The sequence below is a fragment of the Nothoprocta perdicaria genome, unplaced genomic scaffold (assembly GCF_003342845.1).
Source record: "Nothoprocta perdicaria isolate Ctin4 unplaced genomic scaffold, notPer1 scaffold_47, whole genome shotgun sequence".
Lineage (NCBI taxonomy): Eukaryota > Metazoa > Chordata > Aves > Tinamiformes > Tinamidae > Nothoprocta > Nothoprocta perdicaria.
Genome location: NW_020455721.1, coordinates 2,392,087 through 2,419,764, shown reverse-complemented (window position 1 = coordinate 2,419,764; position 27,678 = coordinate 2,392,087). Strand labels below are relative to the sequence as shown.

Genomic DNA, 27,678 nt, shown 5'->3' with positions numbered 1-27,678 from the left:
CGCCGCCGCTCACGGCCGCCGGGCCCCGCGCCATGGCCGCGCCGCCGCCGCCGTCACGGGGAGGCCATCGCGGCGCCCGCTTCCGCCTCCGGCGCCCGGGGAAACACCCGCGTGACGTCGGCGCTTGGTCTTGTGGTTCGCGCGCGGCCGCGGGCAGGGAAGCCGCGCGGGCGGGCGGGCGGCTCCGGCGGGGCCGGAGGCCTCAACGGGGCAACCAGTCTCCGCCTTCCTAGTCCTAAACCCGGGTCAGGAGCAAGAGATGTGTGGCTTTGGTGTATGTGCGCAGCCAAAGCCAAACCTGCTGGGATGCACACAGACCATCCCTTTGTGTAGCATCTTTCTTGATATTTGCTTTTCAAAGGCCTCTTTCAGAGCCCTACCCTTCCTACCGCAATTAAAGGACAAAATTGTGACTGCCAAATTGTCTCCTTTTATATTGTCCATCAATTGTCATTCTGCAGTTGGTTTTCCGTTAGAAAACGGAGGTGAGATGGAGAGGGCAGTGGCCACAGTTGGCCTGTGAAGAATCAAACGTGCGAGACCTGTCCCAGCAGTGTCCGCTCTTGTCTTCTCCAAGGAAAACACCTCTTATCCCAGGGAAGCTGCTGGTGACACTTTGCGGCTTGCACCTCTCTGTCCGTTTACATTTAACCTCTGGCTGCTGCAAAGGACTTTGTGCTGGAGATAACTTCTTTTTTTCTCCCTTTCCATTTCCCACGTAATCTTTTATAACTCCTCTTTCCACTTCCTCTAGGTCAGAGATCAGAGTATAGCAGTTAGCAGCTGGATTTGCTGAGCTCCAGAGGCTCCCCGGGAATCTGCAGCAGCTCCGGAGCTGCCTGCTTTCCTAGCTGGGCGTTTGGGACTAGTCTTTGCACCGTGGTGCAAGGCAGGAGTGGGGAGATTAAACTGCTCTTCGCTAGCTCACAGTTCTAGGTTGTTTAAGGCTTGGCTTTAATCTCTGCGTTGCTCCGCAGAAGTCACTGGGTGCTAACCAGGGACTGTAAGCGAAACACATGTCGAAGGTGAGTTAGGAAGAGCTGGATGACTTTGAAAGCTGGAATGGTGGAAATGTCCACGTAATACAAAGTGCAAAATAGGGACTAACCTCAATATTTGCTGTACTTTGGAAGCTGCTCGTGATAATTTGAGGACAAGAGAAAATAAGTGCTATGAGATGTCTTTGACTATAGCCTATGTGTCATGGCTGCAAAGAAAGCAAAAGTAACCCTTGGATGTGCCAAGTAGCATGGAAAGTGTTAGTCACCCTGGAGTATAACTTCATTTTAAATACAACATGCAGTTCTGGCCACTGTGATAGAGGACAGATGAATTCATTGTGGATCTTGTAACTGAGTGTCAATAGGACAGTGAAGGGGAGCAAGGAGTCTTTCTACGATAGAAGATTAAAAGGAGATGGGCTAGCCAAACCAAGGCAGAGAGGGGATCTTGCTTCCCCCTGTAAATAAAATAGCATAAATACCAGGCAAAGATAGGGAAAAAAAAAGTGTTTATGCAGAAGAATATTACTGATAAAAGAACATATGGTATAAAGTAGCCTTGAATAAATGTAGACTGAAAATTAAAATGTTTCTGTCTAACAGAAGAGTCTGCGTGAAAAGCTTCCCAGCAGAGAGGAGGAGGTATCAAAAGCCAAAATCAGTTTGGAAATGGTGTGATTGGCTTGCGAGAGAGATTTTATGATACAGTTACCTATAACAGCAAGGGATTGGTTCCCATTCTCTTCATTCATTTTCTACTGTAGATGTTTTCTGCATTTCATCTTAAACATCTGGCCACTGTCAGAGGAAGACTGATGAACCAAAAGGACAACAGGGGCAAGGAAAATAGAGTGAAATAGTACCTGTACTTACTTCTAATATATTAACATAGTGATTATTTAGCGTTGAGGGGGATTAACAGCTGTCAGGGATGATGAATACCCTGAACCTCTCTCAATTCCAGGGTTAAAAAGCTAAAAACTCCCAGACTGAGAATTTTTCCCTTCAGAAAAGGAAGAGGACCACTTGTATATGAATACTTTCCCACTTTAAATATATTTTTTTTATATTTTATATTATATTTTATATTTTATATTTTATATTTTATATTAATTTTAAATAATTTTTTTTTTTAAATTATAATACCATTCAAATTAACATGCAAATTACATGGTGCATTTGGAATAATTTCAGTGCTGCTATGTCAGGGACATTTTTTTTTTTTTTTTTGCCAGCACTTGCAGAGAGAATATATCCTCCAACATACTGATAGAAGAAAATAGGGCAACATCACTGTTTTCCATACGGTAGATAATCATTTTGAGTGTTCAAGCACTTTTCACTCTTCTCAGGTAGATGAATAGGTAAAGTCCATGCACTGTTATTTTGTTTATTTTCTTCCTTTCTTTAGGAGAGCTATCACTGAAGAGCAATCACGGACATTTATCCTGTTATATTTGTTCATGTGTGAGAACAAGTATGTTATTTTTAATAAAGAAACACTTCCGAAGAGCAATAAATCTAAAATTATTCTACCCATAGATGGCAGTAACTGCTAGTAGTGCCAGCTACCAACACCACTTCAATTACAAGTCTTAGGATTTGGATAAAGTTTAAAACAATTGCTCTGACCCCCTAAGTTGCTCAAAAGCCATTTCAACGTTTGTAAAACAGGGTTATGCACCAAGCAGCTTGTGGGAACCAGCAGCAGAGTGTGATGTTGTGGAAGCTGCTGCTATTTCCAGATATGTCCCTGCTGTTACTTCTCATGTCTTGAAAGGAGAACGTGTAATATTTATTCAAGTCAATAGCAATAAGAAATGGCATTTGTATTTGAATATTAAATCTTGCTAAGTTTTCATCACCTGTCTTTTATTTTATTTTTTTTTTCTAACTATGAAATGAACCCAAAAATACATTCTGGGTGTAAAGCTATCAAAACCACTGGAGATTGATTTGAGCCAATATCCCCTCCCTCCAACCTAAGAATTACTTTTGGTGCAAAATATTGATGTGTTTGACACCTTTAAACACATCACTGACACTTGGCTGAATAAAGGCAGGAGGAATCACCAGAGAGGGGCAGCAGCAGCTGCTCCGAGTTGCAGAATACAGGGAGGCAAAAGTAAGGGAAGAAATTTCCAGTAAGTGTTCCTTATTTTCTTTTTTTATGTGGAGAATACTATAAGTTGAAAGAATTTCATTTTCCTGGTCTTACTCCTTTCCCTGAGGAGTCCTGCAGTTGCCCATCCAAAGTCAGCCAGTCCTTGCTCCTTTTCAATTGCTTGTGGGATATCTGACTCATATTGAGGGAAGTTCTGCAACAAAATACAATTTCCAAGCAACTGAAAAAGAAAGGAATAGACTGAAGTCATGAAAGCAGCGCTACAGGGAGGAAAGAAGCTGGAATGGATATGTGTTGTCTATTTGACTCTCTGGAAATGTGTATATTATTTATATTGTTCCCAGAGATCTCAGCTAGGACACTGTCAATACACAAGGCAAAGTCAGCGTGTATGAGTGAGTGAAAGAAACTTCATGAGAGTCAGTAGGCAAAAAATGTGCCTGGGAATGGCAGACATGGATGTGAGAGGGGTGAAAGGAAGATACAAGTGACTGGCATAAAGGTATGAAAGATGGAAGGAGACCACCTTGAAGAGAGGTGGAGGCAAAGCTCTGAAGATTGGGATACTGCTGTGAGAGTGAGGGGAAGGATGCCCTTCACTCCAGATAGGGTTGTGGAGGAATCTGGATGAGAGCTCAAAGGTGTTTTGAAGTGAACTGAGGGGGTAAAATGGTGTCAGGAAAGCTGTAGAGCACTAAAAATCCCTATACCATGGGATAGGGAAATGGAGGTGAAAAGTGGATGGCTGCTGCTTGCAGTCTGCTATCATCTGAGCCAGTTAAGCAGCGAATCAGTTATGATATCAAGCGATCGTGTAGATAATGAGCTAAGCAGTGAAGCAGTTACAGAGCAAATCGTTTCTGGTATTAAATAAAAATGGGAAGAATCAATAGCAATATGAATCAATTAGGCAGAGAACTATTACCAAAGTAAGTCAGTTAGGTAGAGAAAGTTATGTAGCAAGAAAAGGAATAAATTAATTATGAAGGGGGACCATTATGTTGTGAATTAATTTTCCAGAGTCTCCCTTTGAGACTAGGGGCATGTCTAAGGGAGATTCAGGAAGAGGAAAAAGAAATCATAAAAGTAGATACAAAACTGATGGAGAATTTGTAGTCACTTTCTCTATGACGTCATCTCCTCTGCTTCTTTGGGCTGGATTCATTTTACTGTAATGCTAAAGCTATTGAAGAAACAGAGACAAGGGAGCTTGTTTCTCTGCTGTTCCTTCTGCAGGGACTTGCAGGAGACATCAAAAGTATTGGAGATGACAAGAGGAATATAGGATATGGACATCTACCAGGGTGATGTTTGCAGCAATCTGTCCTGCAGAGGGAGGCTCGGGACCCTTCATGGCCCCTGAATATCTTGGGGTTGAACCTCTTTGCATGTTTTCTTTTGCATGGAGCTTGATTCTCCTCTGCCTTGTGTCTATTTCCACTTCTAAAACATGAATGCCAAACACACTCAGAGAATGCTTGCATTTTACCATCTATCTCTCTTTCCTGATACAGCTGGGATACAAAAACAACCTTCCAGATATGACACCCTCTGATAGTGTCAAATATAGGCATTCTGATTCAAGAGCAAGCTGTCTTACTTTATACAGATAAAAATGCAATAGAGACCACAAGGTTGTGGAAGGAAAATTTCCAAGCTGTCATTCCTCCAGGAACAATGAAGGAGGCCGATTTATGTAGCAGACTCAAGGTGCTGTATCATTTTTTGTTTCAATGTTTCTCATGCTGCAAAATAAAGAAAAATGGCCAGAGGAATCTGTAACATCCTTGAGAAAAGAACAAATGTTACTAGCTTGGATTTTAAACCTCTTACTTACACAACACCCCCATCTAATTCTGTGATAGATTTGCTTGACTGCTGGATCCAATACAATATAAATGCTTCACTAGATGCCTTCCAAGTATTATCCGTTCCAAGTCTGGACACTAGTTGAATTATAGCTGGCAAAATATAACTCCTGCTGTTCCCATTCTCTCCCCCAGGGGTTAAATAATAAAAAAGCTATTTCCCACAGCAGCTCAGAAGAGCAGTTTGGAAGAAGTCGGTCTTATCTCAACAGTGTCCCCTTTGGCTGATGCTGCAATGAAAGCATAAAATATTTAGGTTTACAACACGTGCTTTGAACAAATGAGTGGAGATGAATGTTCAAATATTGAAATTACTGTCTTACCTAATGAGGTTAAATGGACTTGTTTGTTGGGCAGAGAGGAAAAGCTTGAATACGGTATGTCCTTAGGTTGGAAGGTTTGGATGACTTGCAATGCTTTTGGTTCATAATGAAGTGTAAGGTTAAGATGTACTAATAATACAAACATGGTAATAAGTATTGATGTGTGTTTGGCAAAGATTTGTGCAACTAGTAAATACAATTCTGTAAAATATTAGCCAATGTTGTTAAAATGCTTAAAACAGAAATACAGGAAACTTGGAAACTTGGAGCTGATGAGTTCCCAGAGCTTCCCTGCAGTGGCCTTGCTTGACAGAGAGGGATTTGGGGGGAGGAATTCCTCCTTTCCCAGCCAGGGCAGACAGGGTTTGGTGCCAGTGGGAGCAGTGAGGATCTCCTGACTCCCAGCTGTGGAATTCCCAATTAAGGGAATTGCAGGTTGCTTGCAATCTACAGAGGCCTGATTCAGTGTCAGAGGTGCTCATCTGCTTAGCTCCCAATGGCTGGCAAGGCTTTAGGTCTAGGCACAGGGGAGCAAGAGCTTACTTGCTTAGTTATTCTGCACAGAATTCACCTTTCACTTTCAGCCAGAAGCTCAGCTTTGGGGACAGGACAAAACCGTAACCAGCTCACAGCAATGAGTACATCTAGAGAGGAACTCAGCCTGATAAATACTAATGAATACTCTTTTTTTCCCCTTTTTTTCTCTCCTGTGAGACATGGCAAAATTACCTAGTATCCCTGTAAAACAGATGTTTGCTCTTAAAATAGTTAGTCGGTGACTTTTCTTTTTAATGTATTTTTTTTTCAAAGAGGAGAAGTTCCTACAGCTCCCTAGAATAAGTGAACCAGCTCACTTAAGGTCCCTAGGTATGGCTGAAGAGTTTTAAATTGTTTTGCTTTATATGTTTTTCTCTCAAAGGAAACGTGCTAAGAGGCATTCCCAGGAATTGAGTCCTGCCAACCTAAGTTCAGTTCCTTGGGTTTTGGGCTTACTCTTTACTCACTTTTACCTTTTAAATTGGACCTCGTGCCATTTCTGAGTGCTGATTCATAAGCTAAGCAGGTTCCAGATGTGGGAATTTCTGTATTGCAAAGCGCGCCCTGTTCTCCTTGCCACAGGTGAGAGCTGCTGGGGTCCACATCCAGATCAGTGATCTGGAGGGGATGTAAGGCAGCCTCCAGCATCAGGAACATCTCTTCCCGGCTTGTATTTCTGAGCATCTTCTCTGCAATCCAGCACATTTCATGAAATCTGCTGAGATCACACCTAAGTAAGACTGATGTAGATGTGTTTTCAGAAAGGTGGAAAGTTATTCCATGCTTAAAAGAAAAAAAAAAAAAAACAGGCAAAACAAAATACAAGATGATCACTCAAGTTGTAGTGCCTGGCAAAATCAATCAATATGGGGCCTGAATGACTATTACATCTTTCCCAGAGAGCTGTGTTCACAAAGAACATTACTCAGAGATCTTAAAATTTTAGCAGCATTAGTTCCACAAAATATTTAGATATTGTTTATTATTATAATTCAAGGAAGTCCTTTGGAGTGCAACAGGAGAGGACACATATCATTTCCATCTCAGCAGAGAACATAACCTATGATCAAAAACAGGCACAGAGAGAATTCTCAGCAATAATTTTTGCTGCATCTTCACTTGCAGGCAGAGCTGTTGATTGGAGCATGATCTAAATATTTCATATCCAATATAAGTCTAGTCTTTTTCTTGTGATATAATATTAGAGATACAAATAGCTGGAAAAAAAGATATATTTTAAATCGATAGGAATGCAGAATGTCTATATAGGGAATTTTATACATACCAGAATCAACTCTCTCTGTAATGTCAAAAAAGTCACTTGACATCCCATATTCCAACAGAAATTTTATGAATGACCTTTAGCCTCTGGAATTTATTGAGTTTTCACATCCTGATAGAGCATCAAAGCCAATGACTTTATGCCTTCCTTATGAAGACCCTCTTTTTTTTTTTTGTCTCAAGAAGGTCTGTGGTAGAGGTAGGGTCATCTCACTGGTATAGAAATACGATTTTAGCTTTTCATTTGCCAAGAATATTTATAACTACTTATTCTAGTGGCAACTCCGCAGTTTGGTGTTTGTTGTTTTTATAAACATAATTTGTAGCTGTGTAAAAGGTGCTGAGGGTGCACTTCCAGAACCCTTTTGTGCATACGCAGAAAATAACGAATAAATAAATAAGTGCTCCTTTCACACGACCTCATTAAGAGCAAAGCCAAAAACCAGCGAGGGAAAACCAGCCGAGCAGAATTTGACCAGGCCACTTTATTATGACATTGTTTCTATTCTCATTGCATCTCAGGACTCTCTGGTCCCAGAGCAGGACATGATGGTGCTAAGTGCTGCACAAAAATAAAAACGGATGCCTTTGCTCCAGGGGCCTTTTATACCAGCAGTGGCTAGAGCAGAGCAGTGCACGTCGGTAGGACCCAGGAGCGTTTTTCAGAGCACAGAAGTGTCTATGGGCACTTTCCCTTCAAGCAGGCTCAAGGACAAATCGGATCTGCACCGCGACAGCCGAAGTCCACGTGCAGCTAGTGTCTATACACTCAAGCTTGCTTGAGAAGACCCAAGCTGCACACATACTGCACTCTGAAGAGGTGAGATAAAGCCAAATGGTAATCAAGCAGCTCTGCAGAGAGGAAGCAGAGATGGCTCATGGTTTTTAAGGCAGTGCTGATGGTGGATTTTGCTTATGTAAACACTTGTGATCAAGTTTTGTATGTCTACTGCCATCTGAGATTTTGCATAGCTGCAGACTGAACATCTGCATAAATTTGAATGAAGGGTTTAGAAAACAAATAAGAAGATTATGTATCAAAAGAGAATCTTTGTTGCAGCACTTTAGAGCTCAGACACACACAGACACACAAAAAAATCAGACACGTTGTACGAAAGGAACAGGATGAAATAGTGTTTTCAATACATATCATCCACCTGGGCACTAACTCTTATCACCCATTACCTGTATCCTCAAGTCTGAGCCAAGATGACCTACTGATGATAGTACAGAAATTTTTATGATCCTTAAACTAGTCTGCATAGTTCCAGTATATAAATCTGGCTACATATCTGTGGAGATAAATAGACTCACTGCTCAAATTTCCTTGTAGTAGCAATACAGATCAGCTACACCATGGGTACCCAAGACTTCATTAGGCCACAGGTAGCTCCACAGAGCCCTATGGCAAGTCACACCATTCAAAATTAACTAGTTGCCAGGGTACAGGAAACTTCAGAGGCCTAAAGGTAGAATCTCTCTTTGGGCATCCCTGCCGTGGTCAAATTAGTCTCTTGGGTCTTCAGTTGTGTCCTCCCAGGTGGCCATTTAATCTCCCCAGACTACAGATAGCAGTTGAAAAAGCAAAAGCAGAGAAATACAAATGACTGCTGACGGCAAAGACAATTGAGGAAGAAAACAATTGCATCTTTTCTGTATCAAAAAGATATAGAGTATGATTTGACAAGCTGTGTGTTTCTTGTCAAAACACACACATTGTTAAAATGGCTCAGTTGTGCCCACAGCCGTGATGGTGGGAGCTGCTGGGAAATAACCTCCACCTTTTTTTTTCTAGAAAGGACAACCAAAAGCATTCCTGCAGAAACCTGAGTTTTTGCTCTGACTTGGGAAACTGGAAATGAAAATCAGAAAAGATTCTGGAAATCAACCAGAATCTTTTCTTTTTCAAACTGAAATAAAGGGTTTTGTTCTAGGGCAGAGTAACAGCAGTCTCAGCCATTCCTTTATTTTACAGCAGCCAGTTCATCCCTAGATGAGGATGTTGGGCAGGAGGACGCCCCTGTGTACCCTGTGAGAGCCTTGTGATCAACCAATTCATGCCAGCTTCTTTCAGCTACCAGTTATTCTGCAGTGTACATATCATACATACACTTTATTTCTTTAAAGAGAGGTTACATTTGAAACTGTGCTTGAAAAGAACGACCAGCAAGCAAATAGCAGTGGCCTCTATTACATGCTGCCAGTTAGAAGGGTGTTTTGTACTGTTTGCATGGCTGGTAACGTGTTGTCAAAGTCACCACTGGCCTCCTGAGCTTCTTCCTCCATTAGCTCCTATTGTCTTTAGCATAAGCTGCCATAATTCTTCCACCGGCTTGAATAAATAATAATTACAGTTCAGTAATCCAGTATAGGATAGCTTAATTAGTCTCTGTAGCTGACTGAGGCTTTTTAATTTTGAAGATAGACGTGAATTAAGTAGATGATAAACAAACAAAAAACCCCACAAAACAACTTTCCTTCCAACATCACAATTCTGTTTCTCAAGCAACTGTGGAAAAATAACCCACTATATAATGAAGCATTTTAACTTCTTTTTTCTGGGCAGCTGCCAGTTCCTGGTTTGTTGACGTTTTTCTTTTGCTGTCTTTGGTCCCAGTTGGAAGATGGACCGTGTCTTGAAACACAGATAACATTTTTATCCTTAAGTAATCTCCTCCTTGGAATGGTGCTGCATGCATGAAACATCTAACACACAACAGACACAACTAAGCTCTTGTACAAGTCTACTAAAGACCGTGGAGTTACACTAAGAACGCATTTGCCCCAGAGAAGTATTCTGCAATATAATGCAAATCCGATCAGATTGGGTACGAACAAAGAAATTACCAGTCCTGCACTGTCTCACTGTTTAATTCTATTTTCATTTTTAAATCAGCTACAAAGCCTGCTGCCTGCTAGTTTCTATTCTACACAGGATTTTCATTCTGCAGCCATCATCATAATATCTGAGAAGCTTCCAAAAACACGTTAAAATAATGTGACTAACATCAGTTATGTGTTTACATTCTCATCTTTCTCGAATGCCCCAGCAAAAGTCTCTTTATGATGAATAATCGTCAGGAGGAAAAAGTGTTTGTCCATTAAGACCATTAAAATAGGAGCAGCAATTTTCACATAGAAAACCAAATATGGAGAAGAAAAAATATTTCTTTTCTGCAACTCATAAAGAGAGCTGCAGATTATTTATCCTTAAAATCAATTTCATGATGCCTTTATGTACCCAGCATCACTTCGAAGCAAAGCCTGGGGAGAAGAGGTGGAGCTCTGGAGCTGGGGATGGGAGAGGGGCATCTCCTTGGGGAAAACACCTGGTCCCTCCGAGATGTCTCCCCAGATTGCCGACCAGGAGAGCAGAGTCCGGCCTCAAGCCTAGGGTGGAAGAGGCAGCAGGCGTGAACACCCTCTGATGGGGGCCAGAACCTCAGCCATTCACACATCCGAATCAGAAATGGAGCAGGACTTCAGATATAAGCAACCCTCTCGAGGCACAAAAGAAAAACTCAAAAAAAAAAAAAAAAAAAAAAAAAGAAAGAGAGAAAAGTGGTGAAGTGATCATAAAGAGCAGAATTCTACTTGTTTTCAGTGGCTTGAAGCAAAGTGCATGTTCAAGCCTCAAACTCGATTCTCTGAATGCGTCTAATAGATGAAATTCATGCACTTGTTTGATCATCTACATTTGAAGATAATACTTGAATCTCAGCAAGCATAGGAATTGCTACTCCCTAATTTAAATTCAGCTGGGTAGCATCTGTACAGACAAGCTAATTGCAGAGATTTTTCTGAGGTCCTTACATGAAACATTTCCCTCTTTCTGTTTGGGAAGCTAGTGCTGCAAATAGTCGCTGTTCCAGTTCATACTTTTCACTATCATGTTTTCCAATTTCAAGTCAGGTATTTTTGTGAATTTGATTTCATTTTCTTGCCCAGCGCTGGGAGATAATGTCAGTGGTTTTTACCTAGCAATTGTTTTCTTGCCTAGGAGTATTTCTCTTCATTCTTTCATAAAGCACAAGCCCATTCATCAAATTTCCAGCGCTCCAGTGAGTGCTGTCTTTATAACTGCAGAAGTTGCTGCTGGTTTGGGGTTCTCTGCAGTATGATTTATTTCAGCAAGGTTTTAAAAAGACAGTAGCTTAAAAAGAAATAAAAGCAGGAGAATTAGGGATTTGAGATGCTAGATTAAGTTGTCTCCAAATGAATCCGTCTTGAAACTGTTTCAGGGAGTGACTCAGCCCACTGCTGTGGGTGCTCTTCCTCCAGGATGCATTACAACCAGGCTTTTGTCTGGCAGTTTGCATTAAGTAATTAAAAGAACTGAAAAAGCGTGGGCATCTTCAGAGCCAGCCTGGCTCCTCAGGAGCTGGTCAGGGGGTGAGGAATATTGACTTCACAAAGAAACTAAAGCTGGGGAAAACGCAATGCAATAATCATCCATAATGGTTTTCTCTCTGGTGCTAGAAGTCATAACCTCACTTGAGCTACACCACTGCAGCTCTGCTGATGTCAAACCTCACAGAAGGATATTTATAACATCCAAACTGATCTCTGACAAACACTTCTGTCCTGAGGTATTTCAATAGTACCTGACCCTTTGAATCCCAAATTTTGTCATTCAACTAAACCACTTAGTCACTGTCCAGAAAACAATAACGATAACAAAAATTGTTTTAAATATTGTGTTGAAAGTGGGACCAGGATCAGCTCTTGGCTCAGGCAGCTACAAACACCCAAAAGTATCTAGCTCACCCTGGCTCTTTTATGTACTTTTAGCTTTATCTGGCTTTCTTCTTTATTATTTTCTCATTCATGCTGGAATGGAACATATATTCTTCTCCTTGCTCTGAGAATTGTATTGATAATATATTTTAGAGAGAAAGAGCCATGAATGCACTATTCCATTAGTCTGTTGGTGAAAGACCACATAAAATTCTTGAAACTAAATTGCATTCAGAACTCTTGAGGCAAAGGCAGGAGCATTTTGAGAAAAAGATTAACAAAAGAAGCAAAGACAAATAAAGTAACACAGAGACTGAAGTGGCTTTTCTCTCTTCTATTCCATTCCCCCTTTTTCAGCTATAACTCTTCATCTTCAGACAGAGAGAGAGAAAAAAAAAAGAAGTTCAGATCAAAACTATCCCTACTATTTAAACACTATAATAACTTACAATCTCCAGGCTTTCAGGCCTGGAAGGGGTTCAGTAACCAGCTTTTGTTGAGCTGCTCGTTTCTATCCTTTTCATTCCAGTGCCTAAGACAGCATATCACAGAAATCTCTAGCTTGATTTCTACTTGAGTGGAATTAGATAAGGCTAAGTGTTATAAAAGTGCCTATTGCTAACTATGAAGATCTCCTTAATGAGCAGCAGGCATCAGTGATTTACACCTGTTCCCAATTGCCATCCTCCACCTTAGCAAAGGGTTGCAAGATCACCTCCATCTCTTGTCAAAAGCATTCTGCTTTTACAGGTTCTATATAAAATTTCACGATGAATTGTAAAAGGCAAATGTGCTGTGGCCAGAGGGAAGGATTTACCTTGTCATAATATTATGACAGCTTACTTAATTGTTTTATTGCTTGAAACTGTGAAGATAATATTGTACTGAGGCAGAAAAACAGCAGAAAACTCAGGGAATGTGTGAGAGTGTTCAGCACCTGTGGAGGGTAAAGGAGCTCTATATTGTTGGTGCAGTTTTAACAGGGGGAAAGGGACGATCTGAAAAAACAAGTCCCCTGTGGACTCATTAAGAAACATTCTATTTGCACATTAGTGCATTGTGCTAACTTTACTTGCTAATACTTATGTCAGCAACAACTAATACTAATGCAAAGCTTGTGCAAGATGGTGCTTTAGTAAAATAAAAATAATAAAAAAGTCAGTTTAATCACTTAGATTACACCAAACCGTAATTGGTAATTCAAAACTAAACAAGACGGTAGTTAACAGCTTTTTATTTTTTTTAAACAACATTACTAGTAAGGATTTTTTTCCCTCCCTTTTACTAGCTGTTCAAATAGCTTGGAATAAATAGCTGCTAGTAGGAAAATCATGACAGATTCATGTTGCCTACTATGGCTATATTCAGGAAGACTCTAAAGCTGATGCTAAATTCACTTTTATACTTGAATTCATCACTATAGATAGAAATAAACATGAAGACATGACCTAAACAGATGCTTGACAGCAGTGTGTGTTAAGACTACATTTCATATTGCACATACAGAGAATACTTTCCTTACTTAGAGCTAGAAAGATACAATCCTCACTTTAAACCCTTCCAATTAAGTTAAAAAAAAAATTACAGTCAATATGTCAATAGGAATATTATAATTCCTCTCCAAAATATTCTCCTCTCGAAAACAGAGTCAATAAAAAGGAGACTTCTCATTAGTATGTGGCCAAGTCCTATGGAGAAATTAGTAGAAGATTCAGGATTGACTTGTTGCCTAGAGGATGGTGAATTTATTGCATTTGATGGAAAATTTCATTAATTACATTGAAAAAAATGTGACAAGGGCTACCAGTCTTAATGGAGTGGCACTGAGCTTCTATAAGCGGGACAACACATTTGAAGGGGGCTCATTAAAGAAAGGACACATTCATTAGTAAAAAGGCAGCTTGTAATTCTTCCAAGGGTCAGCTCCATGGAACCATCCTTCTGCTATGTTATGGAGAAGGAACGGGAGCAATTTGAGGGTCTCTCTGAATTTCTGGGGTGAATTTTCCTTTTGGCTTTGGACAACTATTTCTTAGGTAGCCTTCTTGCAGACATGGGTATCTCCATTGCCTGCCAGACTATTCGTAAGTGTTACTGAAGAGGAGAGGCAACAACGTAGGGAAGAGCTAATAAATGATATCCCCTGCTTGCTCCAAAGCAATAATATAGCTGAGGCTGACTATGGGCTTGCTCAATGTACTAGACTGGGCAAAACACAGATTCAATCTGATTTTCAAGAAGGAAACACTGACACTGTGGGAAAGGAGCAACATTCACTTTCACCCCCTTTCCTCCCCTTACTAGATCTCTCTGCAGTTTTCAGCATTGCTGACCAGCATGCACTATGCTTTATTATTTTTTTTTATTATTTTTTTTTTGTCTAGAGAGCTGGCAAAAAATCAGGACATAGCCGCTAATGTAATTTGTATTGAGAGCATGAAACCAATGCCCATGCAGCTAGATGACTCACCCTGGAAACCCACATGGCTCAATTCTTCTCCCAGCTCCTTTCAGTTCCACTCTGGAGTCCCACAGTGAGCTGCCACATGGCAGCTGCCACCATTTATTGCACACATGGTTCTTCGTTATCCAGCAGATCCAGTCCTTCACACACTTGTCCTCTCCCCAGTGAGGTGCAGCTGGGTGGTTTTCATGGGCGGGCAGCCACCCTTGCTTAGGAAATCTCCTCATATCTCAATGGTTCTGTCTGACTACTGCAAATCCCCTCTGCAGACTAAATTACACCTTCCTGCCTTCCCTCTAATGCCGTCCTGAATGCTGGATTGTCAGATTTACCACTGCAATGATTTGTGCTAACTGGAAGTTTACCCCCAACCAGCTGGTTGATCTCCATCTTCCAGCACAACAAGAAGTGCCCAGACCAAACCTCACCTTGGTGGCAGACAGAGCCTTCCCTGGAACTCCTGCAAGGTTCTGACACCTTCCCTTCCACAGCCTTAGCCTCTTAACAGTTTCATCAGCTTTGCTCCACCTCTAAGGTGGATTTATCCAATTTTGTTTCCTTCAACATCCTCATAAAGTTATACATTGTGTTTACTTATGCTTTAAGAGCATGCTAGCAAGTTTTTGTTTTTCAAGCTGTTAAAAAAGCAGCCCTCCAATAGGTGTATTCCCCTGTGCAGAGAAAAGAAGTGAGAAAAAATATCAGTGAACTCAGTAACATCTGGCACTTCATATCCTGCAAGGAGGCAGAGCATATGGAGGTGTTGTGAGTGGGAATAGCAGAGAGTTTTTGTCTTTGCAGCTAAGGCCCTGCACACCTGAGGAAGCCGTTTTCCTCGTGACTGCTCCAGGGAATATTTGTCCATTCTGGAATCCTAAAGGATGGGAACAAGGGTGGTTTGGCACTAGTCCCTTCATCTTCGGTATACTGGCATTAATATTTGTTGTGTTCATGTTACCTTTTGGTGGTGTCTGAAAGAGCTCACACGCATCTCAGGTACTATATTGACTCGTTCCCTGCTCACTGAATACGAGCTGGTATCATACCTGGTTTGCAACTAAACGTTACCGTGGCATTAACAGCAAGAGCTTCTGGCATGTTATGTACTACAGAAGCTTCTGTCAGCTAGAGGAATTCAATGGAAAAGTCTTACAACAAAGCTACTAGAAAAAGAAATGCTCATGAAAGTCTCTTTTAATAGCTATATGCATGTGCGCTCTGGAAAATTGAAAGAAAAAATGACATACTTGAAGTATTTTTAACTTTCGTCACATGTAGTAGGTAGTTAACTTGAAAGAGGTTTAAACATACTATCAACATTGCTTCGATCAGTGTTTTTTTGTTGTGGTTTTGTTATGTTTTGAATTCCTTCTAGTTGTTGGCAGGAAAATATTGATAGTGGGAATAGAGGATCTAGTGTCCCTATCACTGCTTTTTGCACAAGCACAATGCAGTCTGCTTGGGATGGCCGTATGGGGAGTGGTAAGAAATATTCCCTGCCCAAGGATCCAAGCACAGATTCTTGGATCCAGAAGACTTTTCTGACATCAAGAAGAATTTTTAAGGAAGCAGATATTTGCTGAATTGACTATTTAAAAACAAACAAACAAAATGAATTTGCCCTCGCTGTGTCCCTTAATGACTGAGACTCTGCATGATGGCTTGAAATAACTTTCTAAAAGTCATTTTCACATTCTTGTTTATTTTGACTGAGTTCTTAATACAATATAAAGTACTTGCCAGAAATAATCCTTCTCCGGCAGACAAAAGCTCTAAAGTAAACACTCGGTGATTTGAGCTTGGCAACAGTTGGAGAAAAGCCCTCGTCATGAGATAATTTCTTCTAATGTTGAGACAACTGATTATGAAATAAATCCCACATGATTATTCAGGACATGCAAGTTCTCCAGTATTTTTTTCTCCTTTATTTTTTTCCGTTTAGATTCTTTTTTCTTTTTTTTTAAGATTTTTATCATATAAGATAGTACCAAAAGTGTTACTAATGCCTAGATGTAGGACATTCACATTTTTTCCTAAATGCTAAGGCTCATTACCTTGCTGTGGAAGGAGATCAGACTGCTGGGATTTGCTCTTGATAAAGCTCTTCTGTTTTCTCCCTCTTTACAAACTTTTAGCATACAAATACCTTCATCGGGGGACCTGGAGAGAGCTAAAATTGCACTGTTCAGTAATTCCCACAGGATTCATTCGGGTTTATCAGCTTCTTTCATTTAGAAAAAGCTCCTCTGACCTATCCAGCTGGAAAAAAACCTCCAACAACCAGTGACTGTCTCACCTAACCATAACTCACAGTTGACCATTCCTTAATGAAGGCAGATGCAAAAAGAGTCTTTTTGCTCTCATGTGTTGATCGCATTTCCTCTTGATGAGCAGTGGAAGTTTCACTAGCCTCCACCTTCACATTTCCCCTCCCCATGGCACAGCCTTTCCAGCTCATTACATGTTTCTGTCCCCACCATGCAGCCCCCAGTCCTGCTCACCATTGTGTGCCTGCAGCTTAAGTTCCTACCCTTCCCAATTAGTCAAACACTGGAGCCACAATATCCATTTTATCCTGTTTGCTCTATGGTATTTTTGTTTTGTTTTGTTGTGTGTTTAAGATAGGAAACTGGGAGGAGTAGCTGATAGCCCTGAGGGCTGTGCTGCCATCCAGAGGGACCTGGACAGACTGGAGGACTGGGCGGCGAGAAATCTCATGAGGTTCAACAGGGGCAAGTGCAGGGTCCTGCACCTGGGGAGGAATAACCCTGGACACCAGTACAGATTAGGGGTGGACCTGCTGGAGAGCAGTCCCGCAGAGAGGGACCTGGGTGTCATGGTGGACGACAAGTTGACCATGAGGCAGCAGTGTGCCCTGGTGGCCAAGAAGGTCAATGGGATCCTGGGGTGCATTAAGAAGAGCGTCTCCAGCAGGTCGAGAAAGGTGATCGTCCCCCTATACACAGCCCTGGTGAGGCCACATCTGGAGACTGTGTCCAGTTCTGGGCTCCCCAGTACAAGAGGGACGTGGAGCTGCTGGAGAGAGTCCAGCGCAGGGCTACAAGGATCCTCAGGGGCCTGGAACATCTGCCCTGTGAGCAAAGGCTGAGAGAGCTGGGTCTGTTCAGCCTGGAGAAGAGGAGGCTGAGGGGGGACCTGATCAGCGTGTATAAATACCTCAAGGGAGGCAGTGAGGAGGAGGGGGCGGCCTCTTTTCAGTGGTGGCCAGAGATAGGACTAGAGGAAACGGCCACAAGCTGAGGCACCAAAAGTTCCACAGGAACTTAAGGAAAAATTTCTTGACAGTGAGGGTGACAGAGCCCTGGAACAGGCTGCCTAGGGAAGTTGTGGAGTCTCCTTCTCTGGAGATCTTTAAAACCCGCTTGGACGCAGCCCTGTGCCCCGTGCTCTGGGTGATCCTGCGTGAGCAGAGGGGTTGGACTAGATGACCTCTAGAGGTCTCTTCCAACCCTAACCATCCTGTGATTCTATGAAGATAGTTTACCATGCAGTTCAGTGGCAAAAGATCAAAGAAAAGTGTCATTTATGATACAGACCGTCGTGAAAGCCAGTTGCAGAAGTGGCATAAAAACTGGCCCCACACTCTTCTCACCGTGACTTGACGTGCTGAACATTCAAAAAGGCATCAAGTTAAAAGAAATGAACCAACAATTAAGCATTTGCAGGAAACGATTTTTGTATTGATATTCTGCAAGCAGGAAAAAGGAAGGTCTAAACTGATCATATGAACTATTTGATCTGAATTTCTCAATCAGGTCCAATTACAGTATCATTTAGCCTAGCAATATGGAGCTTGTAGCTTGTGCAACGATGCAAGGAATTACAAAGAGAACCCTGTAAGGAGCTAAGTGGAAAGCTCAGAGCTCTGAACATCACTGCAACAGTTATTTGTAAGAAAAATAATCGTGAGGCGGGTAAAGGTAGCAGATGGAGACTGGGGAGATGGTGAACACTAGAAACTAAGCTGTGAGGAAGTCCCTTTGGGGTGGCAGGGAAGCAGCCCAGTAATTTGCAGGATCCTCTTATCCTGTTTTACCTGTTTCAGTGCTACTGATCAGCTTAAAATGTACTGTCCTTCCTGTGAAAGGTCACATTCCCACAGGCATTGAGCTCACACAGAGAATGCCCTTTAATAGTAATACAGACAAAAGCAAAAGATGAGAGTAAAGTTGAAGCAGGTAATTTGGCCTATTAAAGAGAGAGCTATCATCTGACCCAACCTCATTACTGCCGGGTACGTTTCACCACCAGGTCTAAGCCTTACACAGCCAAGAACACTTAATTCTTGATGAACTCCTTAGGTTGGGGTAAACACACAGTATACTGGGCTGGGAATTAAATGCTTTGTTCCTGTTAATGGAAACACAGAGCTTCTTCCCTCATTGTTGTGCCCACTCCGTAACATCCGTGAGGCTGTCCTACCAAATTCACTCTTGCAGGCTGCCTTGTCTCCTTTGCCAAGGACACAGCAATGATTTATGTTTCAGACAAGCACATATAGCTGGCAGGTAGCATCTTTCAAGAAGCCTTTCTGAATGTCATCATTAAACAACACCTGGGAGAGCCTCCTTCCCCAGGCCTGCCTACCTAGTTGCTATAGAGATGTATAAACATGGGAAGCCGAGTTATAAGGGCTGTACATTTCCCTTGCCATAGTGGCCCAGTCCCAAGCCAAATTCCCAACACTTTTAATAAAACCAACCATAGAATAATTTGTCTTTAGGTCATTCACAAGAAGAATTAGTTTGCCTCCCTGTGTTGTGCATAAGCAATTCCTGATTTTTTCTGTATTTGAGGATGTGGAAGAGATGCTATTTAGCTCTGAACATACCAAGAATTCAGTTCATTTTCCTCTTTGGAGATGTCAAGTCTGATGGCTGGGCACTCTAGATACTTAAAAAAAAACCTTCCTCTTCTCTCACAGTCACTCATCTATGGCTTTTTATTAACTTAGTTATACAAAGACTTTTGCAAAGCAAAGAACAAGCTCTCTTGATTGCTACTTAGATTTATTTACTTCAATATTACATTTGATGTTCTAAACCTATGCATCAAGCAATATTAGGAAAAATCAAGGAAAATGCCTGAATTTTTAATGTGGTAGAAATGAAGCTGAAAAGAAATATTTAATATTTTGATGAAAAAAATGGGGAGAAAAATAAAAAAGCCTTACTTTTTTTTTTTTTTTTCCATCCCTACACTAGAAATAGGTAAAGACTGTACACCTTTTTGCAAGGATGGTTTAGTCACAGCTAAGAGTAGGTTTAGCTTACAACTCAGGCCTCATAAATCTGCAAATATCTCCTGAGATCTGGATGGAAATCAAAAAGCCGAGCTCTCTCACACTTTGTTCTTTTATCTTAGACATAAGTGGTTGAGTGATCACCTAAAAAAAATCTGCCTTTTGTTTAGTTTTCCACAATCTTCCTTTAAAGAAAATATATTCTCAAGTAATAGGCACAAGTATTGTGCCCTATATGGTTAAAAGACTGCGAAATACTAACACATACTCACTTTTTATCTATTTTAAGTGATGCTGTGAATAATAGGAAAGAAATCTAAGACCTCCAAATCCAGGCACTAATAAGCATTCTTAGCATGACAAATCATTACTGAAAAATTAATTTTGTATTGATTGAAACAACTACTTTCACATTAGTAATTCATTATTTCAGATAGTAGTAGTTATATTTTTGCCTTTTTTCTACCATGGTAGTTTCTGTGGTAGAGTTCCTATGTCTGAAAGATTATACTGTATTGCATTGTTCCACTCCCGAAAAGTTAACAAACAAAAAGAAAATTCCAAACTGCAACTTCCCTTTTCTTTGTAACCACCCCCACCCATGAAAAAAAGACAGCTGAGGAAGGCAAACTTACAGCAATCAGGCTCCTTTCACAAAACTTCTGTTACATATTTAATTTGCCAAACCTCAAGCTGATAAAGGATTTTAACCCAACCTTCTAGGAGTCAAAATATAGATAAAACAATATATGTTTAAATCTACTATTTTTTTTTAAGTGTGTTTGCTGGACCAAGAGTTGCACATTGCAGTGTGTCAATATTTCACTGTCACTTCACATGTATTTTTCACATTCTACCTGTCTTTTCACATTATTTCTACAACCTCTTGTCATGTCAAGTTACATCCAGCTACTTCATCTTCTCCATCCAGGTCCTATCATGTGTTTCATTGACTTCATATCAAGTTCATATCAACTTTCATTGACTACCTGCATGATTTACACAGCTTCATTGACCCGGCTTCCTTTAGCTATTGGTGTTTCATTACCAAAACAAACAAACAAATCATCAGAAGTTTGCTGTGTGTCCTGGAAACTGTTTTGGGCCCAAGATTTTATTGCTTCCTCCAAGAAAATGAGCCCCATATAGATTTGGTGGAATAATGATGCTTTTCTTGCAGTCTGAAAAAATTCTTTTTATTTTTAAGCTCAGCATCTTTTCAGGAACAAAGATATAGCATCAGTGTAAGCAATGCCAAGGCAAGGATATTCTCCAGAGGCTGTTAGGATGAATAGGCCTTCCCTGGAGCCCAGGTATCCAAGTTGCTAAGACTGCTGCTTACATCCCTGGGAACTGGAGGCAGAGAAAACCTAAATTGCAGACCCAGAACTGGCAATATGCAAGAATTCCATATTCCAAGAATACGGAAAGGCTCACACTCTAAAGAGCATTTACCTTTTTCTGCTGGCAGCTCCTTTGAATTGCACAAAGGATAACATGAAGACCGGCCACAAGCCTCAAAGAAATTAGATTAAATAAAACATAAAAAAAAGTAATTTTACAATGAAGAGAGTGGAGGCTGCAGGTCAGGAGGCTGTGGCAGCAAGGCAAAGTGGGCACAGCACTAGGGCTGAGGAAGAAGGTGCCCTATGGTAAAGTATCGTTAGCAGCTCCCCAGTCCAGCACTATCAGGCCACGGGTTTAATAGAGCTAAACTCTCTACCGCCTATGTTAAGATTAAATTAAATATTCTCATGGAATCTATCATCTTGTACCCACTTAAGCTGACTGAATTAGAATGCAAGGGATAAATACATGTAATAGATTTAAAACCGTGAATGATGTGGAGGAGACAAACAATGTGTGATCACACACTGGAACTGTCTTTCATAGCAGAAAATGTCCTGGATATAATAACTAGTACCCTAGGAATTTTTAAGACAAAGTAGAGCTTTTCCACAAAGCATAAATTTAAATTATAGAACTCGCCATTGCAGGAATTTGTGAACACCAATACTACAAATGAGTAAATCCCCATAGTTAGAGGAATTCTCAGAAATCCATTAGCAATAAAGAAGCTCAAAACCACAAACTCAAGGGGTTCCCAAGTGCCCTGTTGCCACAAACAAGGAGGTGTACTGGTATCACTGTCCATGTGGGAAGCATTTTGCATGCATTTCCCAAGGAAAACTGATAGACAGACAGTCCTTGGATTGTCAGATCTCTCCCCATGACCTCAGTGAGGGGAATCAGTGCTTCTTTTTAACATATAGTACTGCTTTGTAAAGTAACTCTCTTTTGAATGCAAAACCATATGAAGTGCATGTATCCATCTAAGCTTCGCTTAGTCACATTGCTCCTTCGTGTCATTTGAGATATGCAAAGGATTATCAAAGATGTTATAATTAAATTGGAAACACAGTGTTTCTGTTGTCAAGATGTGTCACTTTTTCAGGCATAAATCTGATCCCAGAGACATATTCACAAAGCTGTCTTTCCACACTTTCGTCCTTAAAACTGGATTAATTTTTTCATCTGGGCTGAAGTGCCAGCGGAAACTGCTTTGCAGTGACTGGCAATCAATCCAGTCTTGTCTCTTAATAAGGTAAGACTTTTGACATAGGGCAGTTCTCTCACAGAGGTTTCCTTATGGAAAGCATTTTATTTATATGTTTATTTTCAGTATACTTCTACTAAAAGCATTCCTTTCTAGAAGAAAAAGCTTTAAAAAAAATAAAATAAAAAAAATTAAAAAAAAACTAGGCTGCTTGCCTCAGCACCTCTTGACATTTCAGAAATGTTGCCACAAGTGCCCTTGGGAGGACGTATTTCTTCAGTTCCATTTAAAATATTTCACTCCCTAACAAGGAGAGAAGCATCAGCCAGGATTTACCAGGAAATAAGTTTACTGATATGTGGCCTACCATCTCAGGGAAAGATTAGCTCTTCACAAAGTGGTTGCTTCTCTCTTACATTACTCGAGCAACACAGATTATGAATTATTCAATAACTGTATGAAAAATATGATACATGTCACAGATTTTATACAAGTTAGAACAGTGGGTGTAAAATAAGGGCCTTACATTATGAAAAGAAAAAAAAAAGAGCTCAGTATGAAGAAAATATTTCCTAACAGAGATGTCTATTAAATGACTGAGAACTTCCTCAAGGGAAGAGGTGGGGGCCTCATCAGTTATTTAAAATCAGACTAGACAAAGCATTCATCTCTAAGGCGCTGAGGAAATGGGGAAAAAAAAAAGATTTACTAGGCTTTTTTTCTGCCATCTCTGATTTCTACTATTTGATACATTTTTATTTTAAATGCAAACCATATTGTATAACACAAGAAAGAGGCAGAAATTCAAGAAGAGGGTTTTAGTTGTAGTGTTGCCAAACACAATGAAACTTGATTTAAACTGGAATTTATGCTAGCAGCTCAAACTCCATGACGACTCCGCCTTGTTTAAGGTCTAGCACTGAAAGCTTTGTTACTGTCAGGACGATGACTAAGACTGCTGAAGGACCAAACCCAGTCTTGTGCAATTGTTATCAAGGCATGAAATACAGCCATTAAAAAAACCCTAACCCTTTAGTCATAAAAAATATGCAGCATGTGTAAAGTACTTCATTTTCAGGTGTCAGCTTGCATTTGTACAGGTAAGGACTACCAGGGATTTATTTTCTATGCCAGAGATCCTTAAGCTGTGAAGATCCAGCTTTTGATAAGGCAAAGTGATACAAAAGGAAGAATGGTGCTTTACAGAGTAACAGGCTTTGTGCCTAAGTCTGACAAAACCCTGAACTCCCTGAGGCATCACCAGCACTAAATGGTACTCAAAGGATAACATTTAATCTGCTAATATAAAAGTTGATTCTAAAAAAAGGATGAGTGTCTTTCAGAACTTCAAATATCTTTAAATGATTCCACAATTCCTACTTTTCTTTCTTTCTCCTTCATTTTTTTTTCCCTGAAGGCACTGAACTATTTAAAATAAATAGCTCAGGCATCAGGGATTGCATCTTGCCTTGTAAAAATAGGAAGAAATCCTGTAATAAAATCAGAGAACCTTTAAAATAGCTAAAATAATCCTGCTGAAGTGTGGAACACTCATCCATCTGAAAAGAAGATGAAATAGGGACTTACAGCTGCTACACAAGACATCAAGAACTGCAATTCCAGCAAACTATCAGAGGCCTTCCCAGGTGATGCAGGGGAGAACGTCACGTCACGATGGTCCTGGGGCTTGGGACAGACTCCTGCTAGTTTTGAACCAGACACTAACTACAATCTTTTCAGGTTTAACCTCACTTTATTGGACTGAGCAGCAAACTCAGTGTAGTAGGAAAGGTTGTTTCATTACAGAATGTTGCTTACCTGCAGTTGCATAAAGCCCTGGTCTCAGCTCAGCAGAAGAAAATCATGGGTAAACATGGCCAGGGGCTGGAATGGACAGCAAGAGCTACCTAAGAGCTACTAAGCGACCAAGGGAAATCTGCACTTTTAAGTGAGCTGAATGTAACCCTAGGGAAAAAATAAATCAACAAAGGGAAAAAAAAAATGAACAAACAAAAATGGTTCTATACCTTAAAAACGAGAAAACCCCTCAAAAGCAAAACCAGCAAATGCAAAGCCTCCTTGGTTCCCCTTTGTGTGCTTCGGGTGGAGTGTGGCTGCTCAGCTGGCCCCCCAGCTTTGTTTCCCTGTACTGCACTTGCCTGGTCAGCTGGGTCTGTTGGACTCATTGGGTCTTCTGGTTATAAAGCCCATTGGGAAGAGAATCGATTCACAATCGTATCATGGAAGTGTGGCAACCCTGAAGCATGCCAGCACTGTTACGAGGACAAGATTTCGCCTAATTTAAGTATTTTATATTCGTATATCTAGTTTTGCAGATCTATAGTACTTCTATACTTAATATAGTAGGACAGAGTTCAGAATACAGCTAAAACAAAGACATGAGCCCTTATTTTGGTCAGTCCTGTTTGTAAGATCAAGATCTTTAAACAGTTAGCATCGTAGAGGGAAGGACATTATAAAGTCTAATACTTTCTTGTTTATATAGTAAAAACATTTAAGCATGCTAGCAGTACCAGGTGACTTTTCTTTTTTTTTTTTTTTTAAAAAAAAGGACAGTCTCTTCCCAAGCAGCGACCTCTCCACTTCCCATCCACATCCTGCCTGTGATCCCCTAGTCCCTCCTCACCTTTGCAGATGTCCAGATGTCCCTTAACTCGGCTCTTGGTCCCACACCCTGCTCCTTTCCCCCTCAACCCCCAAGTCACAGCCCTGAGCCACAAGTTGCAGCCCTGAAGCTTCCTGCCCAGTCTCTTTCCTCCCTCACCCTCTGCTTTCCATGTAACCTGCCCTTGGTCCCTCGGTCTTCAGGCTCCAAGTTCAGCCACGCTTAAACAAGAGCTCCATCCATCGTGGGGTCCTGTTCAGGTGAAGGTGGCCCAGCTCAGCACGTCCTTCCCATACGGGTCCGGTGGCTCCCACTGCATCCTTCAGCCTCAGCCCTTGGGTGACACCACTGCATCACACTGGAAATCAGCACTTGGAGAGGATATAGTCCATATCCATAGGGTAGGTGGGAATTAAAAACAAAACATCTCACTTGGGCTAAAATAATTCTGTGGTCATGAGTCAACAACACTTTGCACCTTGTTGAGTTACGTGTCTGGGTGAAGTAGGAACAACAGTGACTTCAGCAGAATTATTACACCGCCAATGAAACAAGAATCATGGGGTTTCTGTTCTAGGCCTTCTAGATAGCCCAGAATAGGGGAAAAAAAAAAAAAAGGAAGGGAAAGGAAGGGAAAGGAAGGGAAAGGAAGGGAAAGGAAGGGAAAGGAAGGGAAAGGAAGGGAAAGGAAGGGAAAGGAAGGGAAAGGAAAAGGATTATTTCTGAATTATTTCTAACCTCAGTTATAGAGCAAGTATTTTCTCCTGTCGTCACAAAAAAATAGGATTTAGACCGGCTGGCAAATTCTAAAGGGACATATCGTAAGTTATACAGGAATTTTACGAGATCTTGGCTGTAACAATGTGGTCGAGTAGCAGAGTAGCTCTTCAATCACCATATTTTTGCACTCACATTTTTGAGAGCATTAGTATTGTGACATAGTCTAAAATAGCAATGTAAATTTAACTGGTTAGCAGTCTTAGACGTGGTGAAGTATATCAACCAGTGCCAACTAGTTAGTTGTGATAATGTTATAATAGTATATGTGTAGCTGTAATAATAGTTGTGAAGTATAATAACTAGTGTCAACTAGAACTACAATTCTTCTGAGATCAGGCTCCATTTTAAAACAGATTATAACACAGAGATTAGGCTCTGTCTTAAAACCGAGTACAAAATATCTGGTGCTGGAGGTGAGAAAATTATCATCCACCTGAAGTAAAAAAAAAAAAAAAAAAAAAACCAAAACCCACAAAAATATCCAGCAGTGCAGACATGTTGTGCAGAGGTAAGATATATATGTCACACAGTTTCAGAATCTACTTCCTCTTTCAGCCAGCCCTTTATTTAGAGATAATATATTGAGACATATTGAACAAACCCTAAAGTATATAAATCCCCTAACACTACAAATACATATTTTCTCCAAAGTTATGAAGTACTAAAAAAACAGAGTTTTCTATTATTCTTTCTTTTTTGACATGATTGTGTTCGGATGCTTAAAATTTATGAGTGCACAGATCTTGATTTATGATTTGATTTATGAGTTCACACCTTGCAGTATACCAAGACTGGAGATGACAACTCTTCTAACCACGTGTACTTTACCACAAGCATTAAAAACAATTACTTAGGAATAGTCATTTCTAGGACTTCGGAAAATATTTTAGTTCTAATCATTAGCAGGTGATTACAGAAAAGACTAAAACGTTACCTTTACTCATTCAGCACATAGCTCTGTAGCTTCATACACTTGAAAACTATAATCTTGCTAGATGTTTTCTTCTTGCATATGTGCATCTACATGTACATGTATCTGTGCGCTATTATAAACTCAAGTGTCAATGAAAGCAGGACCTTTAGCTTTCCACATGATTTTCCTATGTTTGTAACAGGATGGAAAATTGTTGATATTGTGTGTACCATCTACAAAAATTGGTCCAGCTTGACTCAAGTCCTCTAGACAAACACACCACCCACTTAATGCTTTCCTTTCACCAAAGTTAACATGCTCTGGGAATATTGTTAGCTTGTACTTTTAGTCTTCACACCATGACTCCTTTCTCCCTCTGGCACAATACTGAAAATACCACGTCTTGTGCCTGATCCAAAAGCCTTGTTTGCACCGATCAACTGCTCCTTGTCATTTTTCATTCTGTTGTGCACAGGAAAATGGATTTTTAATTATGGCACTGACTAGATCTAGTTGCACATAAACGTCAAATATTTCCTTTTTAGGTTTGTATTCTTCCACTAGTTTAAGATATAGCCTGAACATACCGAGAAATCTTATAGGGCCTGATTGTCCTTGAGGAATGGCAAACCAGTAATTCCTCTGAACGCAACCTGTTGGGTTACACTGATTTCTGCACATACCATGATCTCTGGTGACTCGTGGATGCATTTTGCATTAAACAGAACCCTTCTCAAAATAATGGTACTTCCTTATCGTGCTCACTATGTGAACTCAGAAAGCAGGAAAAAAAAAAAAAAAGGCCCAAAACCCGTGATTTCAGAATTTTTCTCAAATTTGTGTTAGTCATCAAAGGTCCATTTCCCAGAGATGGGGAATGAAGATCTAACCTGATCGCTCAAGTCACCTAAGGGAAATTCTCCTGTGCAGCTTCCAGAGGGCAGATGTGCACAAGGGCAGCCAGGCCCCTTGCTGGGCAGGCGCGTGGTCTGGATATGGAAGTACTCGGAGGGCAGGGATGTGAAAGGAGAAGAGAGCTGGGAAAGGCTACAGAGCTCTGAACCCGCGAGGGGAAGCCCAAGGTGGATGCACCCTTAAAAAAAAAAAGGGGGGGATAAAAAGTGCATCTAGAGGAGAGTGTAAAGCTGGGTCCCTGAGGGTTCTTATCATTAGGAGTAACTCAGAGGGAGCTGCAACCAGAGC

The 27,678-nt window shown here is 40.8% G+C and overlaps 1 protein-coding gene across 1 annotated transcript in view; it reads right to left on the bottom strand.

Annotated features, from left to right (window-relative positions):
• The window catches only part of MCUR1 (mitochondrial calcium uniporter regulator 1), a 31,089-nt gene extending 14,316 nt beyond the window's left edge, over positions 1-16,773 (bottom strand). Inside the window, exons 1-2 of the mRNA XM_026047029.1 lie at positions 16,648-16,773; positions 15,383-15,461 (exon numbers count right to left, since the gene is read on the bottom strand). Of these exons, the coding sequence (XP_025902814.1) occupies positions 15,383-15,461; positions 16,648-16,773 (205 nt within the window). The remainder of the gene's footprint in view (positions 1-15,382; positions 15,462-16,647) is intronic.
• Positions 16,774-27,678: the final 10,905 nt, after the last annotated feature.